The following is a 19,781-nucleotide window of genomic DNA, read 5'->3' on the forward strand; positions in this document are numbered from 1 at the left end:
AGTTATTTGAATTAATTGTAGGGATACTTTGAGGGTGGAATGTGGATGTAGAAAAGTTATTCTGGTGGTTTTGTGAGTTGTTATGGGATTGGTGGTATGTATTTTGTGGGTTTTTGAATTGGTTAGTATTATTGGATGAATGGTTTTGGTTGTTTGTGTTGCTAATACTGCTATAGTTGAAGTCACTTTGTCCTTGGTTCTGGTGCTCACCCCACCTTGAATTAGAATGAGTCTTCCAGGGTGTCTTGTGTGCATCACCATGAAAATTGTGTTGTAATGAACTTGAAGTGTTATTCATGCATTGCACCTGCTCAGAGCTTTGTTGCTCATAATTGAATGTCCCAAAACTTTCTTCAGATTGATTCCACCCATGTGAGGTTTGAAATTGGCATTGTGTGTTTACTGCAGCACCTTGTAGTCCATCAATTTTCTTGGCCATCATTTCTATTTGTTGCTGAAGCTGTTGATGCATCTGTTTGTTTTGTGCCAAGAGAACGTCAACACCTTCAAGCTCCAGCACATCCCTTCTCTGGGCTGGTTGGCGTTGTCTTTGATGAGCAAAGAAATATTGATTGTTTGCCACCATCTCTATGAGGTTTTGGGCTTCCTCTGCTGTCTTCATTAATTGCAAGGAACCTCCTACTGAATGGTCTAGTGCTTCCTGAGCTTTCAGAGTCAATCCTTCATAGAAGTTTTGAAGTTTATCGCATTCTTTGAACATTTCTGGTGGACACTTCCTGAGTAAAGCTTTGTATCTTTCCCATGCATCATACAATGATTCTTCATCCATCTGAGTGAATGTTTGGACCTCTGTTTTAAGTCTGATAATCCTTTGGGGAGGATAGAACTTGGCTAGGAATTTGCTCACTAAGTCTTCCCTATTATTGATGCTTTCTTTGGGAAATGTCTCTAGCCATTGAATGGCCTTATCCTTCAGAGAGAATGGAAATAGCAGTAGCTTGTAGATGTCTGGATGCACACCACTTATTTTGACAGTTTTACAAATCCTGAGGAAGATGAATAAGTGTTGGTTTGGATCTTCAAGTGGACTTCCTCCATAGGAGCAATTGTTCTGCACCAGAGTAATAAGTTGAGGCTTCAACTCAAAATTATTTGCGTGAACGTTAGGAGTGAGTATGCTACTTCTGCAGTTTCTTGCATTGGGGATAGTGTAAAATGCCAACACCCTTCTTACAGGCTGGGTTTGTTGCTCACTCCCTCTTCGCGCACCTCAGCCTCCATGACTTGCAACAATCACAAACAAACCAAATGAAACATGGACATTCTAGTGCCAAAATGTGGTTAGAGGGTTAGGTGACACAATGTGTCAAACAGTTAATGCGCTTAGTAAAAATAAAGAAAAATAAAGAAAAAAAATGCTTAATCTAGACCACCACCTTACTTAATCATTGTCAATCTATTTCAATCCCCGGCAACGGCGCCAAAAACTTGATGTGTGGAAAACGATCCAACACAAAACTCACCGGCAAGTGTACCGGGTCGTATCAAGTAACAATAACTCACATGAGTGAGGTCGATCCCACAGGAATTGAAGGATTGAGCAATTTTAGTTTAGTGGTTGGTTTAGTCAAGCGAATCAAGTATTGGTTACGTGATTTGTAGCAGACAGAAGGTAAATTGCATGAAATGTAAAGGGAGAGGGATGATTTGCAGAAATTAAAGAGAATTGAAAGTAAAGGTACTAAATCTTAAAGAACAAGAAATTAAATGACTGAAACTTAAAGTGCAAGAAATGTAAATTGCGGTAACTTAAAGTGCAAGAAATGTAAATTTCTTGAATGAAAAAGGGATTGAGGGACTGGGAATTCAAAATTTAAGCAAGAGAAGTAAATTACAGCAATTAACAAAGCAAGAGATGAACTGAAATTAACTAGAGCTCAAACAGAAAATGAAAATTTGATTGCAGTAGTAGTTCAGCAGAAGAACCAAAAAGAAAATCAGATCTCAGGACTCCAGAGACTAGATAGCAAAGTCTAGATCTCAATTGCCTTCCTAGATCCAAGTTCACAAAGCAATTAAAAAGAAATTAAATATTGCAGTAGTAAAGGAAATGGAATTTAACTCAATTATGCAGTAGGAAAATCAAAGAGATCTTAAATGGAGATTGAGACAAAAGTTCCTCAGTTCTTCACACTCAAGATTCATACAAAACCCAGTAAAGAAAACAAAAAGATCAGAGGAAGAAGAAGTGAATTCTCTCCTCCAATTCTCAAGCTAATTGCAGTCCGAAAATAAAAATTGAAGATCAGATGTTCTAAAGCAGAAAAATGAAAAGTGAGCTCTCAAGTTGACTAAGGATGAAAATTAAAAATGAAAGTCCAGAGTAAAAATGAAAATTAAGATGATAGTTCAAAAGTAAAGGTAAAAGGTCCTCACTAAATCAAATTAGCTTCTATTTATACACTTTCTATTCATGGATTTTAGAATTTGGATGGGCTTTTGATTTGGTGAAGAAATGAATTAAGTTGGATTTTTAATTGAATTTCAGCCCATGTTGCTCCCAGGAGGCTGCTCTGCTCTTGTGGACAGCGGAGTAGTGAAGCTTTGTGTGGGGATCCTTTTTGTGTGCCAAGGCTTGGAGAGGCACCAGGGGATTGCCCTGCTCTTGTGGAGAGCGGAGCAGTGTGTGTCTTGCGCCCTTGAAATATTTCGCGTGCCAAATCTTGGACATCATCAGGGTAGTGCTCAAGTGGTGCTAAGAGCACAGCTTCCTTGCTTTGTTAGTGAAGCCTCCATGTTCGAGACTTACTAGGAGCATTTTGGCGAATTTTTGGCTTATTTTCCTTTGTGAGTAGCGCTCCCCCACGCCCCTTGCTCATGAGTTCGAACCTTGTGGAAAGCATTGGTGAGCTTTTTCCTTGAATTTATTTCTTTGATGAGCCCGATAATGCTCTCAAGGAGAGCAAAGCAGTGTTCTTCCCTCCCTTGTTTTCTTGGTTCCAATTTGTGCTCCACTCTCAAGGGGGGGTAGAGCATTGAAGCTTTGCATGCTTGGTTCATTGTTGTGCTCTCTTGGAGAGCATTGTGCTCTTGGAGAGAGCATTGTGGCTTCCTCCTTCCATGCACCACGCTTCCTCATTTTCTTTGCCACACTTTCTTCTTCATTGAGTCACGCTTCTTAAGCCACACTTTCTTATTTTCTTCTTTTCTTCACCTACAAATAATCAAAACAACCACTCAAAGTATCACCAAATTCACAAGGTTTATAAATCATTAAAAATCAATTAAATTTAGCTTAAACCTCATGAATTAGCTTAAACCAAATCCACACTCTGACGTCCACACAAACGGCACCTCCGTCCTTGTCAACTTAGTCATCGGTAGAGCAATCCGAAAAAATCCCTCAATAAATCTCCGGTAATTTCCGGCTAAACCCAAGAAACTTCTAACTTTTGTCACCATTGTTGGTCTTTCCCATTCCATCACTGCTTCTACTTCCGAAGGATCTATAGCTATTCTTCCTTTGCTCACCATGTGACCTAAGAACTTCACTTCCTCCTTCCAAAACTCGCATTTGGAAAACTTAGCATACAATTTCCTTTCCTTTAGGATTTGCAACATAATTCTCAAGTGTTCTTCGTGCTCCTTCACCGTCTTAAAATAAACTAAGATGTCATCTATGAAAACCACCATGAATTTGTCCAAAATGGGACGAAATATTTTGTTCATGTGATCCATGAACACAGCAGGTGCATTCGTTAACTCGTAGTGTCCATAGCACGTCCTAAACACAGTTTTTGTAATATCCCTGTTTTACCCTTATCTGATGGTAACCGGATCTCAAATCAATTTTGGAAAACACTCCAGCTCCTTGTAGTTGATCCATCAAGTCATCTATCCTTGGCAGTGGATACTTGTTCTTCACAAAGTCACTTTGTAAAACTGGCACTCCCCACAGAGATACGCTCAGTCGAATGAACCTCTTGTTCAGGAGCTCTTCCAAGTGAGTCTTTAATTCAGCCAGCTCTATCGAAGCCATCCTATACGACACAATCGATACTGGTCTGGCTCCCGGTACCAATTCAATCCCAAATTCAATCTTTCTCTGAGGTGGGAACTCAGGAATATCTTCTGGGAACACTTCTGAAAAGTCTCTAACTACCGAGATTTGATTTAACTTCTGATTATCACCTAACACATTCGTAGCCAACAATATATAACCCTGACACTCCTCCCCACTACAGTGCACCATCACGGAATTTAGGAAATAACCCTCAGCTACCACTGCTCCATTTTCTCCTTCCGGCATAAACTGAATTGACCGCTCAAAGCAATCCAATGAAACCCGATTCTTTGACAACCAATCAAACCCCAAAATCATCTTCAACCTAACCATTGGTAAACAAATCAAGTCATGCACAAAGTCCCTACTCTCAAGCTTGAAACCTACTTGTCTACAACCTGACCTAGTCATGACTATCTGATGCGGAGTATGTACATGCAATTCAAATGCCAATTCTGACACTTTCAAGCATAGTTCCTCAACTTTGTCAAATGAAATAAATGAATGTGAAGCTCCAGTATCATACAATGCAACCAAGATTTTATCACCAATTAAACAGTTACCTCTCATTAGAGGATCTGCCTTAGAAGCATCCTTGGCGTTCACAACAAATACTCGCCCTTGATGTTGACTCAGACTCACATTCCGATTCCTCCCATGAGTGCAGTCCCTCGCAATATGACCAGGCAAACCATAATTGAAACAACCACCTATACCAATCTTGCAAGAGTCATATGGATGAAAACGCCCACAACGATTATAAGTTAAATTCGGAGAAACCTTACTCTGATTCCCTCTCCCTTTTCCACGCTGGTATTGGCCATAAGTGTTATTTCGGAAGCCTCATTGACCTTGTAGAGTGTGTCCTCCTCTCTTGAAATTTTGCCCCCTCGGTTGAAAGTACTTGCCACGTCCCCGACTAGTGTTTCCTCCACGAGGGTCCTTTGACGAGGCTACCGTCTTTGTATATTCCTCAACAACTCTAGCCTTGTTCACCAGGTCGGAGAAAATTCGAATCTCCAAAGGAGCCACAGTAGTCATGATATTATCCTTCAAGCTCCTCTGATACTTGATGCACTTCCAGCTTTCGTAAGTCTTCGGGGCACCTTGATACAGCCTAGAGAACGTAAGGAGCTCCGCAATTGGCTAGTATAGTCCGCCACAGACAAATAACCTTGCTTCAACTGCATATGTTCCATCTCATTCGCTTCCCTTGCAGACTCAGGAAAGTACCTCTTGTATAAGGATGTTTGGAATACATCCCAAGGGATATCGGCATTCTGAAGCTGGAGTAAGCGACATTCTCCTTACCACCAATACTGGGCCTCTCCCAAAAGCTGATAGACAGCAAACTCTACATATTGGTTATTCGGAACATGCTGTGCTTGTAAAGCAGGATCCATGGACTGAAACCAATTGTCCGCTTCTGTAAGGTTGGTTGAATGTCTGAAACTTGGCGGATGAACCTTGAGAAACGTAGGCAAGGTCATCGGAGTACCTCCCATGTTATCCCCATTTCCTTCAGCGTTATCACTTCTATTGCCATCTCTGTTTCTGTTCCTCGCTGGTTGGCCCAACCTCTGTACAGTTTACAGAGTCGCAACAGTATTAGCCTCTATGGGGTTCACAAGATTCGTCATTGCTACCATGAATTCGGCATGGTTATCGGCCGGTCACGCATTTCTACTTTCAGCTCGTGAACATGTACGACCTCGTCTGCGAGTGGCCATTAGGGTTTATGCCTACCCCAAACAATTGATATCAAGGTGATCAGTCTCAATATCAATAGGCTAGTGCTTCAATTATTCCAAAAAGGCACTCACAAACAAGCATGCTATGCAATATCAAATAGATAACCTAATAGCATCAAAGAAAAGACACAAAGAGTATGCAATGAAGCACAATCGGTCCATCCCCCAGGCTCACGAGGATGAACCACTCTGATACCACTAAATATAACACCCTAATTACCCTAAGCCTTACCTCGCATCGTAAAGCAAAGGTCAATCAAAGGTTACGACAGTTCTAAAGCTTATACATATAATATATAGAAAGAATTAATATAGTCTAGAAGCCCGATGAAGAATATTGCTCAAAAACAGGATTTGAAAAGCGCAAAACGTACTCACAAAGCCGCTAAATTAACGCACAAGAAATAGATATAATATAACAAAATATCAAAGTAAAATAGTATAAGAATCTAGCCCCGGCTCACGGAGTTTAAGCCAGCTAGCTATATATAGACCATACAGAATTCTGACTGTTAAAATTGCTTATACAATTTTTTCTCTCAAAGAAAGCTTCTAGGCAAAAGTAAAATATAAAAGTGAGAGATAGTGACAAAATAATCAAAAGACTCCAAAATAAATCCTGGATCCTCCGGTTCTATCACCATCAAAGCAACCCACCGAGGTGGGTTGTGACCTGCATCTGAAAAACAACAACAGAATATGGTATGAGAACCGGAGGTTCTCAGTATGGTAACAGTGCCCAATGATATAAGATATAAGACCACAGGACGCCAGAGGTAATCCTAGAACTTCGTATCCATTACAAGATTCATCGTAAAGCATAACTAAAACATTAAAGAATAAATAAAACCTTAACATAATAAAAGAGGTAGTCTATCTTAGGGATTTCTAAACTAACAGTTCTCTGCTGTCCCACAGCCGTCACCAACCTATCCTCCATGCGATCCCATCACCACCGCCTTCCGAACCTCCTCAATCCCAGTATAAATCATAGATAATATCAATTCAAGTAAAACACAAGTATAGGCATATAAGGCAAATAATTCAAGTAGACAATTAGGCATGTTATACAATTAGGCAAGCAATTACAAGTCGGCAAAGAAAATAAACAAATAGAAGATGCACATGATCAATACCTTTTCTATTGGCTGTGATATCACATTGTCGGTTCAACTGCCAACCCGACACATCTCCATAGAGATGTCGCTCTTTAGAATCATAATTGGGAACCCCCGAGATTTGGTACTCAAAATACCATCCAGGATTTTGTGCCTACACACTCTAGTGATCCGAAGGGATGCGAGTGGGATACTCTTGCCACGAACCTCACATCTCAATGCAAGTGGGATGAACCACCGCCCTTACGCCGCCGCTGCTACATTGACAAGCGGGATCCAACCGCCGTCCCTGCTAGCGCATAGCGTCTCAACAATCTCAGCATAAAATAGTAATTCAGTGGTTTTCAGAAAACATTTTTCAAGATATCATGGATCCATCATTTCATTTCGAGTCCTCGACTCATCACAACCACTGTTAATTCAACATTTATATTCTGAACTCATTAGTTCATCAGTTTCTCAATTCATATATACCATTCTTCTTTCTTACTACACAAAACCATCCTCAGTACACCAGAAACCTAAGCCTCCATTTTCTAACTTTTCAAAGTAATACCAAATCAAATCTCCTAGAACCTTTCCCATGTTTTAAATAAGCCCATGAGTCTTGATTCGGTGTCACAGAAGTATACAAGCTTGTTGGGAAGGTAAAACAGTTAAAAACATAGTTTTAGTTGAAAAACAGGGCATGTGCGTTCGTAGAGGGGTGTGTGTGAGCACGCCCAAGAGATTTTCAAAACATGTGCGTACGCATAGAGGTGTGCTTACGCCAAGTGCAAAATTTCACAATTCTGTCCACTCGCACAAGGCGTGCTAATGCCCTCAACATAATGTACCTTCCAACGTGTGCGTGCGCACAGGTTGTAAAACTTCATTGGTTATGTGTTCGGACAGGGCGTGCTAGCGCTCCAATCAATTGCCATTTCCCCGTGTGTGCATGCGCACAGGTTTGTGCGTGTGCACAAGTTTTAAAATTCATGGGGTGTGCGTGCGTACAAGGCTGTGCATGCGCACACAAACCAGAAATTACAAAATTCTGCAATATTACAGAATTTTAGATTTTGACAACAAACTTTCAACAATCATATCTACTTCTACCAAATTCATATTTTCACAAAATTTAAACCATTTTAAAGATTGTTCAATTATTTTTCATTTGATATAAAATGCATTGAGTTTCAAGCATGGTAGCTCAAGATATGATTTATTGAAGTTCATCAAAATTTTAGTTTTTTCAAAACTGTACCAACTCTCAAATTTTCCAATTTCACAACCAAAACTAAACCAAAACTATATCAAACTCCAAATTACCTCAAAACTCACCCTTTGTATCAAAATCCACCATTCCTACCAAAATTTCCTTCACATTTCATCATTCTCAACCTCAACCATCAAATATATCACACTATAATCAATCCTCCACCCACACATTCATCAAGCATAAATCTATCAATACCAAGTATCATAATCAATCTCATTTCATCTCAATCTAAATCTTTCACACCATCTTTATCAATTTCAACATCATAATTCATCAACATACTCAAAAGTCATCAATCCATCATAATTCCTCATAAATCATCATTCAACAACTCAACAACCAATTCAATTCAAACCTATCATATGGGTCACTAGCCTAACACTACAAGAAAAATACCCATTTAGCCACACTTTTTTTAAGCTATATTTGAAAAGCATAGCCTATTCTATGAATAGACTATGCTTTTCTCCGTGTTGCCCTTTTATAAGAGAAAATGATACACAATTGTGGCATCATTTAAAAAGTGTAGCCTTAGGTATTATAGAAATCACTTATAAAGCGTAGCCGTAAGTTGATATCTATAGGTTCACTTTTTGTATCAAAGGAGACGCTTTTAGAGGGTAGCCTATTTGTTAAGTTTTGGGTGCATTTTAAACGTGATGCCTAATGTATCTAGTGCAAAAAAATTTAACACAACTCACAAACACTTAGTAATTTTTTGTTTCCTTTTCACCAAATCACATACTACACTCTAGGGCATAGTTATCAAACCCGGCTGGACCCAGCCGGATCGACCGAAAACCCGGTCACCCGGTCATATGGTCGGGTCGAGCCATTCGTTGAACCGTTTAAGTAATAAACCCAGTAAAAACTGATTGACCCGGTCGTGTTTCATGAAAACCGGTGACCCAGACCGGATTAATCTTTTTTTTTTTTAAAAAAAACAATGTCGTTCTTTGTTCTCTCCCTCACTTACCCTCTTTGCGTGGTGCCCTAACCTAGAATCAGAACCCATCTCACCTCTCTCTTCTCTTGCCACTCTGTCCCTCAAGCCTATCACTGGCTCCTCAAGCTTTGGCCGCCCCCTCAAGCTCGTCGCCGCTCAAGCTTTGGTCGCCCCCTCAAGCTCGTCACTGCCTCAAGCTCTGTCACCCCCTCAAGCTCGTCACGGCCTCAAGCTCTGTCGCCGCCTCAAGCTCTGTCGCCGCCTCAATCTCGTCGCCGCCTCAAGCTCACGTCGCCGCCTCAAGCTCGTCACCGCCTCGAGCTCATGTCGCCGCTTCAAGCACATCGCCGCTCAAGCTCTGTCGCATTCTATCATAGTTCGTAAGCTCACCTTCCTGCTTCGGCCATCAACGCTTACTTCATCTATCTGCCTATGTGAGTTTCATCTTCAGCCCTGTTATTCCTATTTCAATTTTATTGCTGTAAATTATTAGTACATCTTGAATTTATTACTCAAAGTTGAGTTTGTTGCTGAAATTATGATTTAGCTAATGTTAATCTGCTGTAAATCATATTTGGAGAATTGAAGTTTTTTTGTTGCTGCCTGAAAGTTATCATAGTTTAAGTTTTTGTTGCTGCCTGAAAGTTATCATAGTTATCATAGCTGAATTTATTGCTAGAATTCTAAAAGTAGAATTTGTTGTCAGCTGTAAGTTGAATTTGATGCTGAACATATCATAAATGTGGTTGTCGCTGGAAGTAGAATTTGTTTCTGGATAATTGAGTTGAGTTGAATTTGTTACTAATCCTTGTTGTTGTTGTGTTAAATTTGTTCTAATCTCTTATCTTTCTCTCTTTTCTAACTCTGTTATAAATAAAAATCTTGTATCTCTCTAAGAAGTGTGTATAATTGATTCATTGATGGATGAATAAGATGAAGTTAATTCTGTTCACTTATTTCTTGAAGCTCTCTTTTCAAACTCTTCTTTCTCTATTTCTGATGTTCTGCATAATGTAATGTTTCTTATGGAAGATATAGATGCAAATTAAAATGAGAAAAATATTGATCAAGCTCTAAATTTGTCCTATAAATATATACATGAAACTCCAAATCTGTTTCTGTGTTTCTTATGCTCTAAAATTATATTAGAAACTAGTTTATTATCTCTTTTTACATCATTAGTTATGTCTAAAAAATAATATTTGATTATTGTTATTATGTTTGTAAAGACTTATATTTTAATTTTAGTACATAATTTTAATTTCATTTATATACTTTTATTTTTTTTAGATTATGACCGGGTCAACCGGATGAACTAGTGACACACCGGTTGAACCAGTAACCCAATGACCTGGTCATATGACCGGATTGATTGCCGGTTTAGTTCTGATAACTATGCTCTAGGGTCTGCACACAACCCTCTTCTCTCAGCACCACAAGATGTAGCGCACCCTCGGTCCCCCTCACGGCTCACGAACGGTGTCGCCACCTTTCCTCTTTCAGCCCTCTCTCTGCCGCGCCTCTCACCATCTGCCATCACCCTTTCCCTCTCAACCCTCTATTTGTCTCTCACCATCCACTGTCATGGCTTCCGTCACCACTCACCAGCCTCAGAGTCACGACGGTGCTGAAGCGGTACTATTGCAAGGTATACTTTGTGCATCCAACTTCCCTCTTTCTACTTTCATTTAGTGAGGCTGAGTTATTTGCATTTATTTATGGTGATAGGACATTCGAGGTGGTGCTCAATTCCCAGAGTTAGATATAGTTAAAGCTTGCCGAAAGGTTAGTGAATATTTTTTGTTGTTGTACAACAACTCTATTATTTCTGTTTCATTAGTGCTTCTGATCACTCTTGCTGGTTTCATTAGTGAATTTCGTTTATTATGCATATTATTTTTTATTATAAGCCATAAGGCATATTATTAGTGCTTCTGGTCACTCGTGCTTATGATCACCTTTGATTCCAAATTGATGATTCCATTGTTGATTTTATCAGAGGAAACATGAATTTAGAGGAAGCTGCACAAATTCCCAGAGGAACTAGTAGACTTCATCTTCTGCACAAAATTCTACTTCATCTTTAGTTAAGTTTTGTTTGCTTTCTATTTCTTTTTGGTCTTTAGTTTCATCCTATATTATTATTAGTTAACTTGTTTCAATTTCGTTCCTTGGGTTTGAGTTTCTTCTCCAAAATCCCTGGTTGAATCATGGATAAGAGCATGTTAGCTGGTTTTGAATCACTTCTAAAAGCTGATCAGCAAAGAATGGCATCCATGATGGAATAGGTTCAAATTTTTGACAGGTACCTCCTCTTCACTCTATCTGTTAACTAATTCCATGTATTTTGATTTGTGCTTCATGTTCCTTAAATTCTAAGTTAGGTCAGCACAAATAGTTTCAATTGGGACAAGCTTTGAAGGTTTATGTTTATATCTTGAGTGCTATCCATTTCTATAAACACAGCCTGTAGATTCCCATAGATTTCTGATTTGCTGTCTTTCTGCTTATATCTTGAGTGCTACCCATCTCTAATTTATGTTGTTATTACTTGAGTTTTCTTTTTTAATTATTGTAGTTAACTTGTTATTACTGTGATTCTATTATGTTGGTTGATTCTATTAGTTGATTCATGTTCTTGTTATTTTTCTTTTTACATATTTTTTTAACTATGATTTTCTATTTAGGTTGTTACTATGATTTCTATACTGCATGATTTTTCTGTTGCCATCATCTTTTAACTACTTCTCACTGCTCACCCAGCACCACCAGCATCTGCTGTCTTTGCCGCCACTCCTCTGTTTCTTTTATTCTTGAAGTTTACTGTCTTTGCTAACTAAATTTTCTATTTCCCTTTGTTGTGCCGAATTGTTGCAACAGGTTGATAGCACCGTTAAGCATAAACAAAACTTTGATAGATTTCTGATTAGTCAGAAACCCCTTTCCAACGTTAATACGAGGTTCAACCTTTTTTTAAAGCTTTATGGCTATGCTATAGTATTGTTATATTCCTTTACATAATATCTAAAATTTTGCTTTCTTTATATGATCTTTGAAATCAAATAGTGCTAAAAAACGTGATCACTATTACTCACTTGCAGAAGATTTTCTCGAGATTACACCTCGGAAAACAATTGAAGAATTGAAGGAATGTAAAGAGGTTAGTCATTTTTTATTATTTTTCACTTTCTTTTTATGTTCATCATTCAAGTCCAAATTAAAATACTAATGCCATTTTTATTGTTACTTTTCTTTTAGGATAGTGATTATGCTATGTATGGTACAATTATGGGAGTGATTGGTGGACCTGATTGGTTTGTTGCTCAATATAGATGTGGCACTGAAGTTGTTCTGAAGCTTGGGTCATACTATTGTGAAAAGTCTTCAAAGCATGTTGATTTGTGTTCCTTGAAGTTATAGTGTTGGTATGAGGTTTATTTGTGTTGATTATTTCATTTGTATATATTATAAAAACAGGTATAGAATTAAGGTGAAAGTTATTGATTCCTCAGGGAGTGCAACCTTTGTCATATTTGAAAAGCTTGGATGCCTTTTACTATATAAGTCCTGCACTGAGATTTTTATTATTTAAAGAAATTATTTAGTATAATTATGTATTTATTTTTATTTTATAATATTTAATTTATTTAAATAAAAATACAAAATTATTATACATGTAATCATATTATTAATTATTATGTTGTATTTACTTGTATATATATATATATATATATAAACAGAAAAAAACGAGATCTAAGGCTACACTTATATATAATAGCTATAGTATAGAGGAAAAAAAAGAGACCTAAGGCTACACTTATATACAGTAGTTATAGTATACCAAAAAAAAAGAGGGACCTAAGGCTACGCTTATAAAAAGTATCTATGGTATACTATGGGGCTACGCTTTACAAGTGATGCAGTAGCGTTGAAAAGCGTAGCCTATTCTGGAAGAATGAAAGCTGAAAAGCGTAGCCTTTGGTCCTGAACATCATCACTTGAAAAGCGTAGCCTATTCCCAAACGCCAAAAGCGTAACCTTTGGTGCAGAAAAGCGTAGCCTTTGAGAATAGGCAATGGCCGAATAGGAATCACCCCAAAAAGCGTAGCCGTAGCCGTAGCCTAAGGCATCCTTTTTTTTTTCACTTTCAGCTACACTTTTCAAGTGTACCTGAATGGGTGTTTTTCTTGTAGTGTAAGTGTCCAGATATATTATATATTACATAGAGAAAACCGAAACTATACCTTGGCCGATTCACAATATGTACCAAAACTCAAATTTAGTGCAAAATCAAGCTTCCGACCACAATCGAAGCCACCAATCAACTCCAACAAGCATCAACTCAAATCCAAAGGCTTCCAAACTCACAATAATCAAGCTATATACACACAAATCATAACTAATCAACCTAGGGTTCATCATAATTATAATTTCACAAGGGTTCAAGAGCAACTCACCTTATCCAACAGTTTTGGAAGCAAAATCCAATAGGAATCAAAGGCTAGAGTGTATCTAAACACCCAAAATCACAAAATTTAATTCAACACAAAGCCCTAAAATTTATAAATTTTGGAACGAAAAATTGAGATGGATTTCGTGATTTCCTTACCAGTTTCTTGGTGGGTTTTGTAGAGCTCTTCGCGAGGATCGCGTGGCTGCAAACGGTGCGGCCATCGGAGCTCTGTAGCTCAAGTTATGAGCTTGGAAAGCTCTATGTGAATAGTAAAAATGAGGTTTCTCTCCTTCTTCCCCTTTCCTCTGCAATATGTTGTGTTTTGTGTTTATGAGGCTGAATGGGTTCATTAATGAACCTGTTTATATGTTGGGCTTGGGCCCAACTTTGGTCTGGCTCAACCCGTTAGCGTTTTAAGCCCGTTGGGCCAAACCTTTAAAATTAACGCCCGATTTTTGCTTTAATTATTTGTCTAAGGTTTTCTACTGTTTTTTCTCTTCTCGCATAGTGCCGAGCAGACTTAAATCGGTTCGACCAGTTTGGCTGCTGGTTCGCAATTTTTCTCGGTTTCTTACAGAAAATACATTTTCTGACTCAGAAAAATCTACTGAGTCCAAAAATCATATTTAAATCCCCTTATTCTAATTCTAAATTTTTAGAACCTAATTTGGGCAATATTAATTATCTAATTGGACGGTTAGTTAGTTTTGATTCTTACATCTTTCTCCATGTGAATTTGCATGGAGAATATTTGCTCTTAATATTCACTATCGGAAGCCATCTGTTGAGGGACTAAGCTTCTACTTACCAGATAAGCAGACATTGCTATTTGAAGACGAAGATGAACTTTGTCAACTACTGTAAATAAAGCAACAGTTTGAGAATCCATGTTTGTCGTGTGGTTCAAGGCAAATAAAAAATATGAGATTGCAAGACAACTAACTTACAATGAATTCCCAAGTAAAGAAACGTTATCATTGGAAGTCTCGTTTTTTCCCTCTAACATCTGGAGAATTATATTATCTTAGTATATTGTTAAACATTGTTCAAGGTCCAACAAGTTATAAGGATCTTAGAACATACAGGGGTATTGTGTACTTATCATTTAGAGATGCATGCTATGCAAGAGGCTTACTAGATGATGATCAAGAAGACATCGATGCCATTGAAGAAGCAAACCATTAGGGATCTGGTCATTATTTACAGAAGCTTTTTGCAACTCTATTATGGTCAAACTAAATGGTTCGACTAGAAGTCGTATGGAACAAGTGCTAGACTTTGCTAGCTGATGGAATTCTTCATAATCACATGAACATGTTTCAATTTACAAGGTTTTGTCTTAAACTATTATTACTCTTGAAACATGTTATATCTTGCATGCATCTCAATCACCAACATTGATTACGAATTACATAAATATATATTATCATTATTTGAGTTTCCTGAGAATATTACCATGCTGATTTGTACAATAATCTATAATACTATATCATATTGTACCTAACATTATAGTTTATTATATACAATACAAATATGGTTTTGACAGATGATGAGTTATCTGAGTTGACTCTACTTGAGATAGAAGAAAATCTTAATCGCAATGGAAAATCGTTGCGAGATTTCTCAATAATGCCATTTCCCAATATCAAGAATAATCAATCTGTAAGAGAAGGTGTCTCTCAGAACAAACTAATCATGGATGAGCTTTGTTATCATCGACGTTCATTGGATCAACAATATGAAAATTACTTACTGCAAATAACGATAGAACAAAGACATGTGCATGATCATATTATTAATGCAGTAAACTTGGATTGTGGGAAATTATTTTTTTATATGGACATGGTGGCACTGATAAGACATTCATTTGGAAAACTCTTGCAGCTGGACTTAGATGAAAAGATAAAACTGTGTTAACCATTGCTTCAAGTGGTTTTGCATCTCTTTTATCGCATGGAGGCAGAATAGTACACTTTAGGTTTGCAATTCCTCTCACATCAGATGAATATCGCACTCGCAATATCAAACAAGGTACTCCTTTGGCATAATTAATCACAAGAACAAAGTTAATTATTTGGGATGAAGCTCCTATGATGAATAGATTCTATTTTAAGGCACTAGATCAAATGATGAGAGATTTTTTGTGAGTTAACAATGAATCAAGCTCGGGATTAAGCTTTGGAGGAAAAAATAGTTGTTCTAGGTGGAGACTTTAGGCAAATACTTCCAGTGATGACAAAGGGATCTAGGTAGGATATTGTTAATGCATCAATCAGATCCTCCTATCTCTGGAAACAATGTAAGTTACTTAGGTTAACACAAAATATATGTCTAAGAGCTACTACTGGAGATGAAAACACTGAAAATTTAAGGCAATTTGCAAATGGGATTCTTGATGTGGGTGATGGAAAACTAGGAAAATTATAAGATAGTACTATTGTTATTAGTATTCCACCAGAGCTTCTTATAAAAGAACTTCATGATCCAATTGAGGCAATTGTTCAAGCTATCTATGGTGATTACTTAAAAGACTCAACTGATTTTAGTCATCTTCAAGGTCGCATAATATTAGCTCTGACTACTAACATTGTTGAAGAGTTTAATCACTATATGCTTTCTTTGAACAATAACGAAATGAAAACCTACTTGAGCTCTAACTCAGCTTTCTTTAAAGGTGGTAATAACACATTTGACAATCTCCACACTCCTAAATTTTTGGCAACTATCAAAGCTTCAGGTCTTCCAAATCGTGAGCTCAATTTTAAAGAGGGATGCCTTGTAATGCTTATTCAAAATATTGATCATTCAGCAGGACTTTGTAATAGCACAAGATTAGTCATCACTAAATTAGGTGGAAAGATTTTTCAAGCAGAGGTGTTATCAGGAGATAACACTGGTAACAAAGTTTTCATTCCTAAGATGACTTTGACTCCCTCTGATGCAAGATTACCCTTTAAATTTCAATGGAGATAATACCCGATGATACTGTCCTATGCCATGACTATTAATAAAAGTCAAGGACAATCTTTAAATCAGGTCGGATTGCTTCTTAAAAACCCTGTCTTCACACATGGCAGCTTTATGTTGTGATCTCGTGCGTCACAAATAAAAATAGTTTGAAGATTGTGATCTCACATGATGATTCAAACAACTCCATCTAATATTTTCTTTTATCAATAATAAGAATTAGTCCTTACTCCAGCATTCTATAAAGCTATCTTTATAACTTCACTAATAATTGATGAAAGTATATTGCATATAAAGATTTTCACTTTCCATGTATCCACTGTTTTTGACATCTCTAATAAAACAAGTAAACTTTCTCAACATGCTAAAAACTCATTGTTGATATTATTATAGGGGATGACCTGCTTACATAGCTTCAGAAGTTCAATTGGAGCAGACCATGTATGATCCTTATGTCTGCTAATATATTTATCATTTTTAATATTAAGTACCACAAAATAGATTCAATATACCTTTGGAACCACTTGCAAAAATAACTCATCCAAACAACTTCTTTCACAAACATCCATGATAAATATGAAAGCGTCGATAATTAATCAAATGGTCACTCACACAAAAATTTTCTCCTATCATAAAATTTGGGTATTAATACAATCATAATGACAAGCTCACTATATAAATAATTCCCAATTATGACTTACACACATTGACTAATTTATTACTCCATTACAATTATTAGGAACTAGTGCTTTCCAATGTACCACATGGAAAACTTACCATATTCGAATTAACTCTAATAAATATTGAAAATAAGTTTTCAAACTTCGTTATTGATACTAACAAATATCCATACAAACTTTGCCTTCAGGATACATAACTACTTCCATGTTTACTGCGTGGAAGCGCAGGTAGATAGCTAGTATATAATATATGCATACTAAATTTCAACCCCAATAATAAGAGGGAACAATGCAATTACAAAAATAATTGTACTTGATCCCAAGTTACAAAGTAAACCTTATTTAGTGAACTTATATTTACTTATCAGTCTCTGGGACACGTGTCTAAAGACTAAGCTGCCACGAATGCCAAAAAGCACAAGCGTTTAGGACGTCTCATTTGGAGAGGAATTTCTCAAAACTCACCATATTTCATTCTATTTTTGACACTCGACAGGCAAATATATTTATTGTTTCTCAAAGTTTATTTATTTCAGCAGCGTACGTGTACTCTTGCTGTAGCACTTGCCTTCAAATTTCTTGTTGTAGTTGGCATATCTTCATCAAGAAAAAGTTTGATTGTTTGTTTTACTTTACTCTCTTATCATATAAATTAGGACTTATTCTTTTATATGTTAATTAATCTTTTATTTTATTTTGATTCTATCTAGGTGCTATGAACTGTGCAGTTCAAGTTCTCAATACTTCTCTCACTGATTCACTATGTAGTGAGTTGGTTTTTTATAGCTGTGTCGAATTATGCATTAAGTTTGTTCCATGCATCTCCTTCCTCAAAATCAATTCACATGTCTTCTTTGTTTATACTTGCCTTTGTTATGTCTCTATCTAGCCTTGCGAATGTCAGCTTGAAGTAGAACAGGTAAACCAACCATATATCATTTGTTCTATTTTTTATTTATTTATTTGTTTGTTCTTTATGTTTTGTTTAGGTTACTCTTAATTATTTGTTGTCCCTGTTATCTTTCTTTGTGTTTAGCATTAGTTTCTATCAGATGGCAAAAATTGCAGTAATATCTTCAATAATTGTGGCAGAGTGTGCATTATACAAGAATAATATTTCTTGTCCTAAGGTAACTACATTGCCACTCACATTGGTTCTACCTCTGCATTTGACATAAATATGAGAGTATTTTGTGCATGGTTTTGTGCAAGATATTTAACTCATATTAATATATGATCTGATGAGTGGATAATTTATACGCTTTTTGGCATTGTTTTTAGCTAGTTTTTAGTGTGTTTTAGTTACTTTTTAGTATATTTTTATTAGTTTTTATGCAAAAATCATATTTCTGGACTTTACTATGAGATTGTGTATTTTTCTGTGATTTCAAATATTTTCTGACTGAAATTGAGGGACCTGAGCAAAAATCTGATTCAGAGGCTGAGAAAGGACTGCAGATGCTGTTGGATTCTGACCTCCCTGCACTCGAAGTAGATTTTCTAGAGCTACAAAGACCCAATTGGTTCGCTCTCAATTTCATTGAAAAGTAGACATCTTGGGCTTTCCAGAAATGTATAATAGTCTATACTTTTCCTGAGATTTGATGGCCCAAACTGGCATCCAAACGCCCATTAGAGACCTCTTTTCTAGCGTAAAACGCCGGAATTGGCACCAGAACTAGAGTTAAACGCCCAAATTGGTATCCAAACTGGCGTTTAACTCCAAGGATGGCCTATGCACGTGAAAGCCTCAAAGATCGGTCCAAACACATACCAAGTGGGCCCCATAAGTGGATTTCTGCACTATCTGCACTTAGTTACTTATTTTTCTGTAAACCCTAGTAACTAGTTTAGTATATATAGCACTTTTTACTATTGTATTAGGGGTCTTCTTTGGAACCCTTGAGCTTTATGATCATCTTTGGGGAGGCTGGCCATTCGGCCATGCCTAGACCTTTTTCTCTTATGTATTTTCAACGGTGGAGTTTCTATACCTCAAAGATTAAGGTGAGGAGCTCTGCTGTTCCTCATGAATTAATGCAAGTACTATTGTTTTTCCTTCAATTCATGCCAACTTCTTCTCCAAGATATACTCTTGTACTTAGTTCAGTTAAGTCAGACTGAAGGGGTGACCCATGACAATCACCCACTATCTTCAGTACTCGCTTAGTCAAGATCTGTGTGCCTGACAATTACAAAGTGGTATGATGTTCAACGTAGTCATTGGATGCCAGCCAGAGTATACTCTCTTGGGTCTCTGATCCACGGATTCGCATCGTGTGTCCTGACAACAGAGCATCCGACCCCGGGATTAGGATCTTCGTGGTATAGGCTAGAATCAATAGATAGCTTTCCTGAGATCCGGAAAGTCTAAACCTTGTCTGTGGTATTCCAAGTAGGATCTGGGAAGAGATGACTGTGAGGATCTTCAAACTCACGAATGTTGGGCTCAGTGACAGGGTGCAAAAGGATTAATGTATCTTATTCCGACACAAGTGAAAACCGACAGATGATTAGCCCTGCGGTAGCTGTGCCTGGTATTTTTCATCCGAGACGAGAAATCTGACAGTTGATTAGCCGT

The 19,781-nt window shown here is 37.3% G+C and overlaps 2 protein-coding genes across 2 annotated transcripts; one reads left to right on the forward strand and one right to left on the reverse strand.

Annotated features, from left to right (window-relative positions):
• Positions 1 to 3,270: 3,270 nt before the first annotated feature.
• LOC140183690 (uncharacterized) lies at positions 3,271 to 5,065 on the reverse strand. The gene is made up of 3 exons (XM_072232235.1): positions 4,876 to 5,065; positions 3,876 to 4,734; positions 3,271 to 3,745 (listed from the first exon to the last, which is right to left on the reverse strand). The coding sequence occupies exons 1-3, from the start codon at positions 5,063 to 5,065 to the stop codon at positions 3,271 to 3,273; spliced, it is 1,524 nt and encodes a 507-aa protein (XP_072088336.1).
• A 10,021-nt stretch (positions 5,066 to 15,086) lies between these two features.
• On the forward strand, positions 15,087 to 16,526 carry LOC140183692 (uncharacterized). The gene is made up of 2 exons (XM_072232239.1): positions 15,087 to 15,225; positions 16,012 to 16,526. The coding sequence occupies exons 1-2, from the start codon at positions 15,087 to 15,089 to the stop codon at positions 16,524 to 16,526; spliced, it is 654 nt and encodes a 217-aa protein (XP_072088340.1).
• Positions 16,527 to 19,781: the final 3,255 nt, after the last annotated feature.

Source organism: Arachis hypogaea, chromosome 1, assembly GCF_003086295.3.
Source record: "Arachis hypogaea cultivar Tifrunner chromosome 1, arahy.Tifrunner.gnm2.J5K5, whole genome shotgun sequence".
NCBI lineage: Eukaryota > Viridiplantae > Streptophyta > Magnoliopsida > Fabales > Fabaceae > Arachis > Arachis hypogaea.

Bases quoted from the DNA above. Each gene is read 5' to 3' on its own strand.
- LOC140183690 (XM_072232235.1), bottom strand. From the start codon at position 5,065: ATGACTACTGTGGCTCCTTTGGAGATTCGAATTTTCTCCGACCTGGTG. The intron at 4,735-4,875 runs GTCAATGAGGCT...AGATTGGTATAG, and splicing joins AGGAGGACACACTCTACAAG to GTGGTTGTTTCAATTATGGT. The intron at 3,746-3,875 runs GTATCCACTGCC...AACTGTGTTTAG, and splicing joins AGTGACTTTGTGAAGAACAA to GACGTGCTATGGACACTACG.
- LOC140183692 (XM_072232239.1), top strand. From the start codon at position 15,087: ATGGTTTTGACAGATGATGAGTTATCTGAGTTGACTCTACTTGAGATA. The intron at 15,226-16,011 runs GTGTCTCTCAGA...GTATTCCACCAG, and splicing joins TAATCAATCTGTAAGAGAAG to AGCTTCTTATAAAAGAACTT.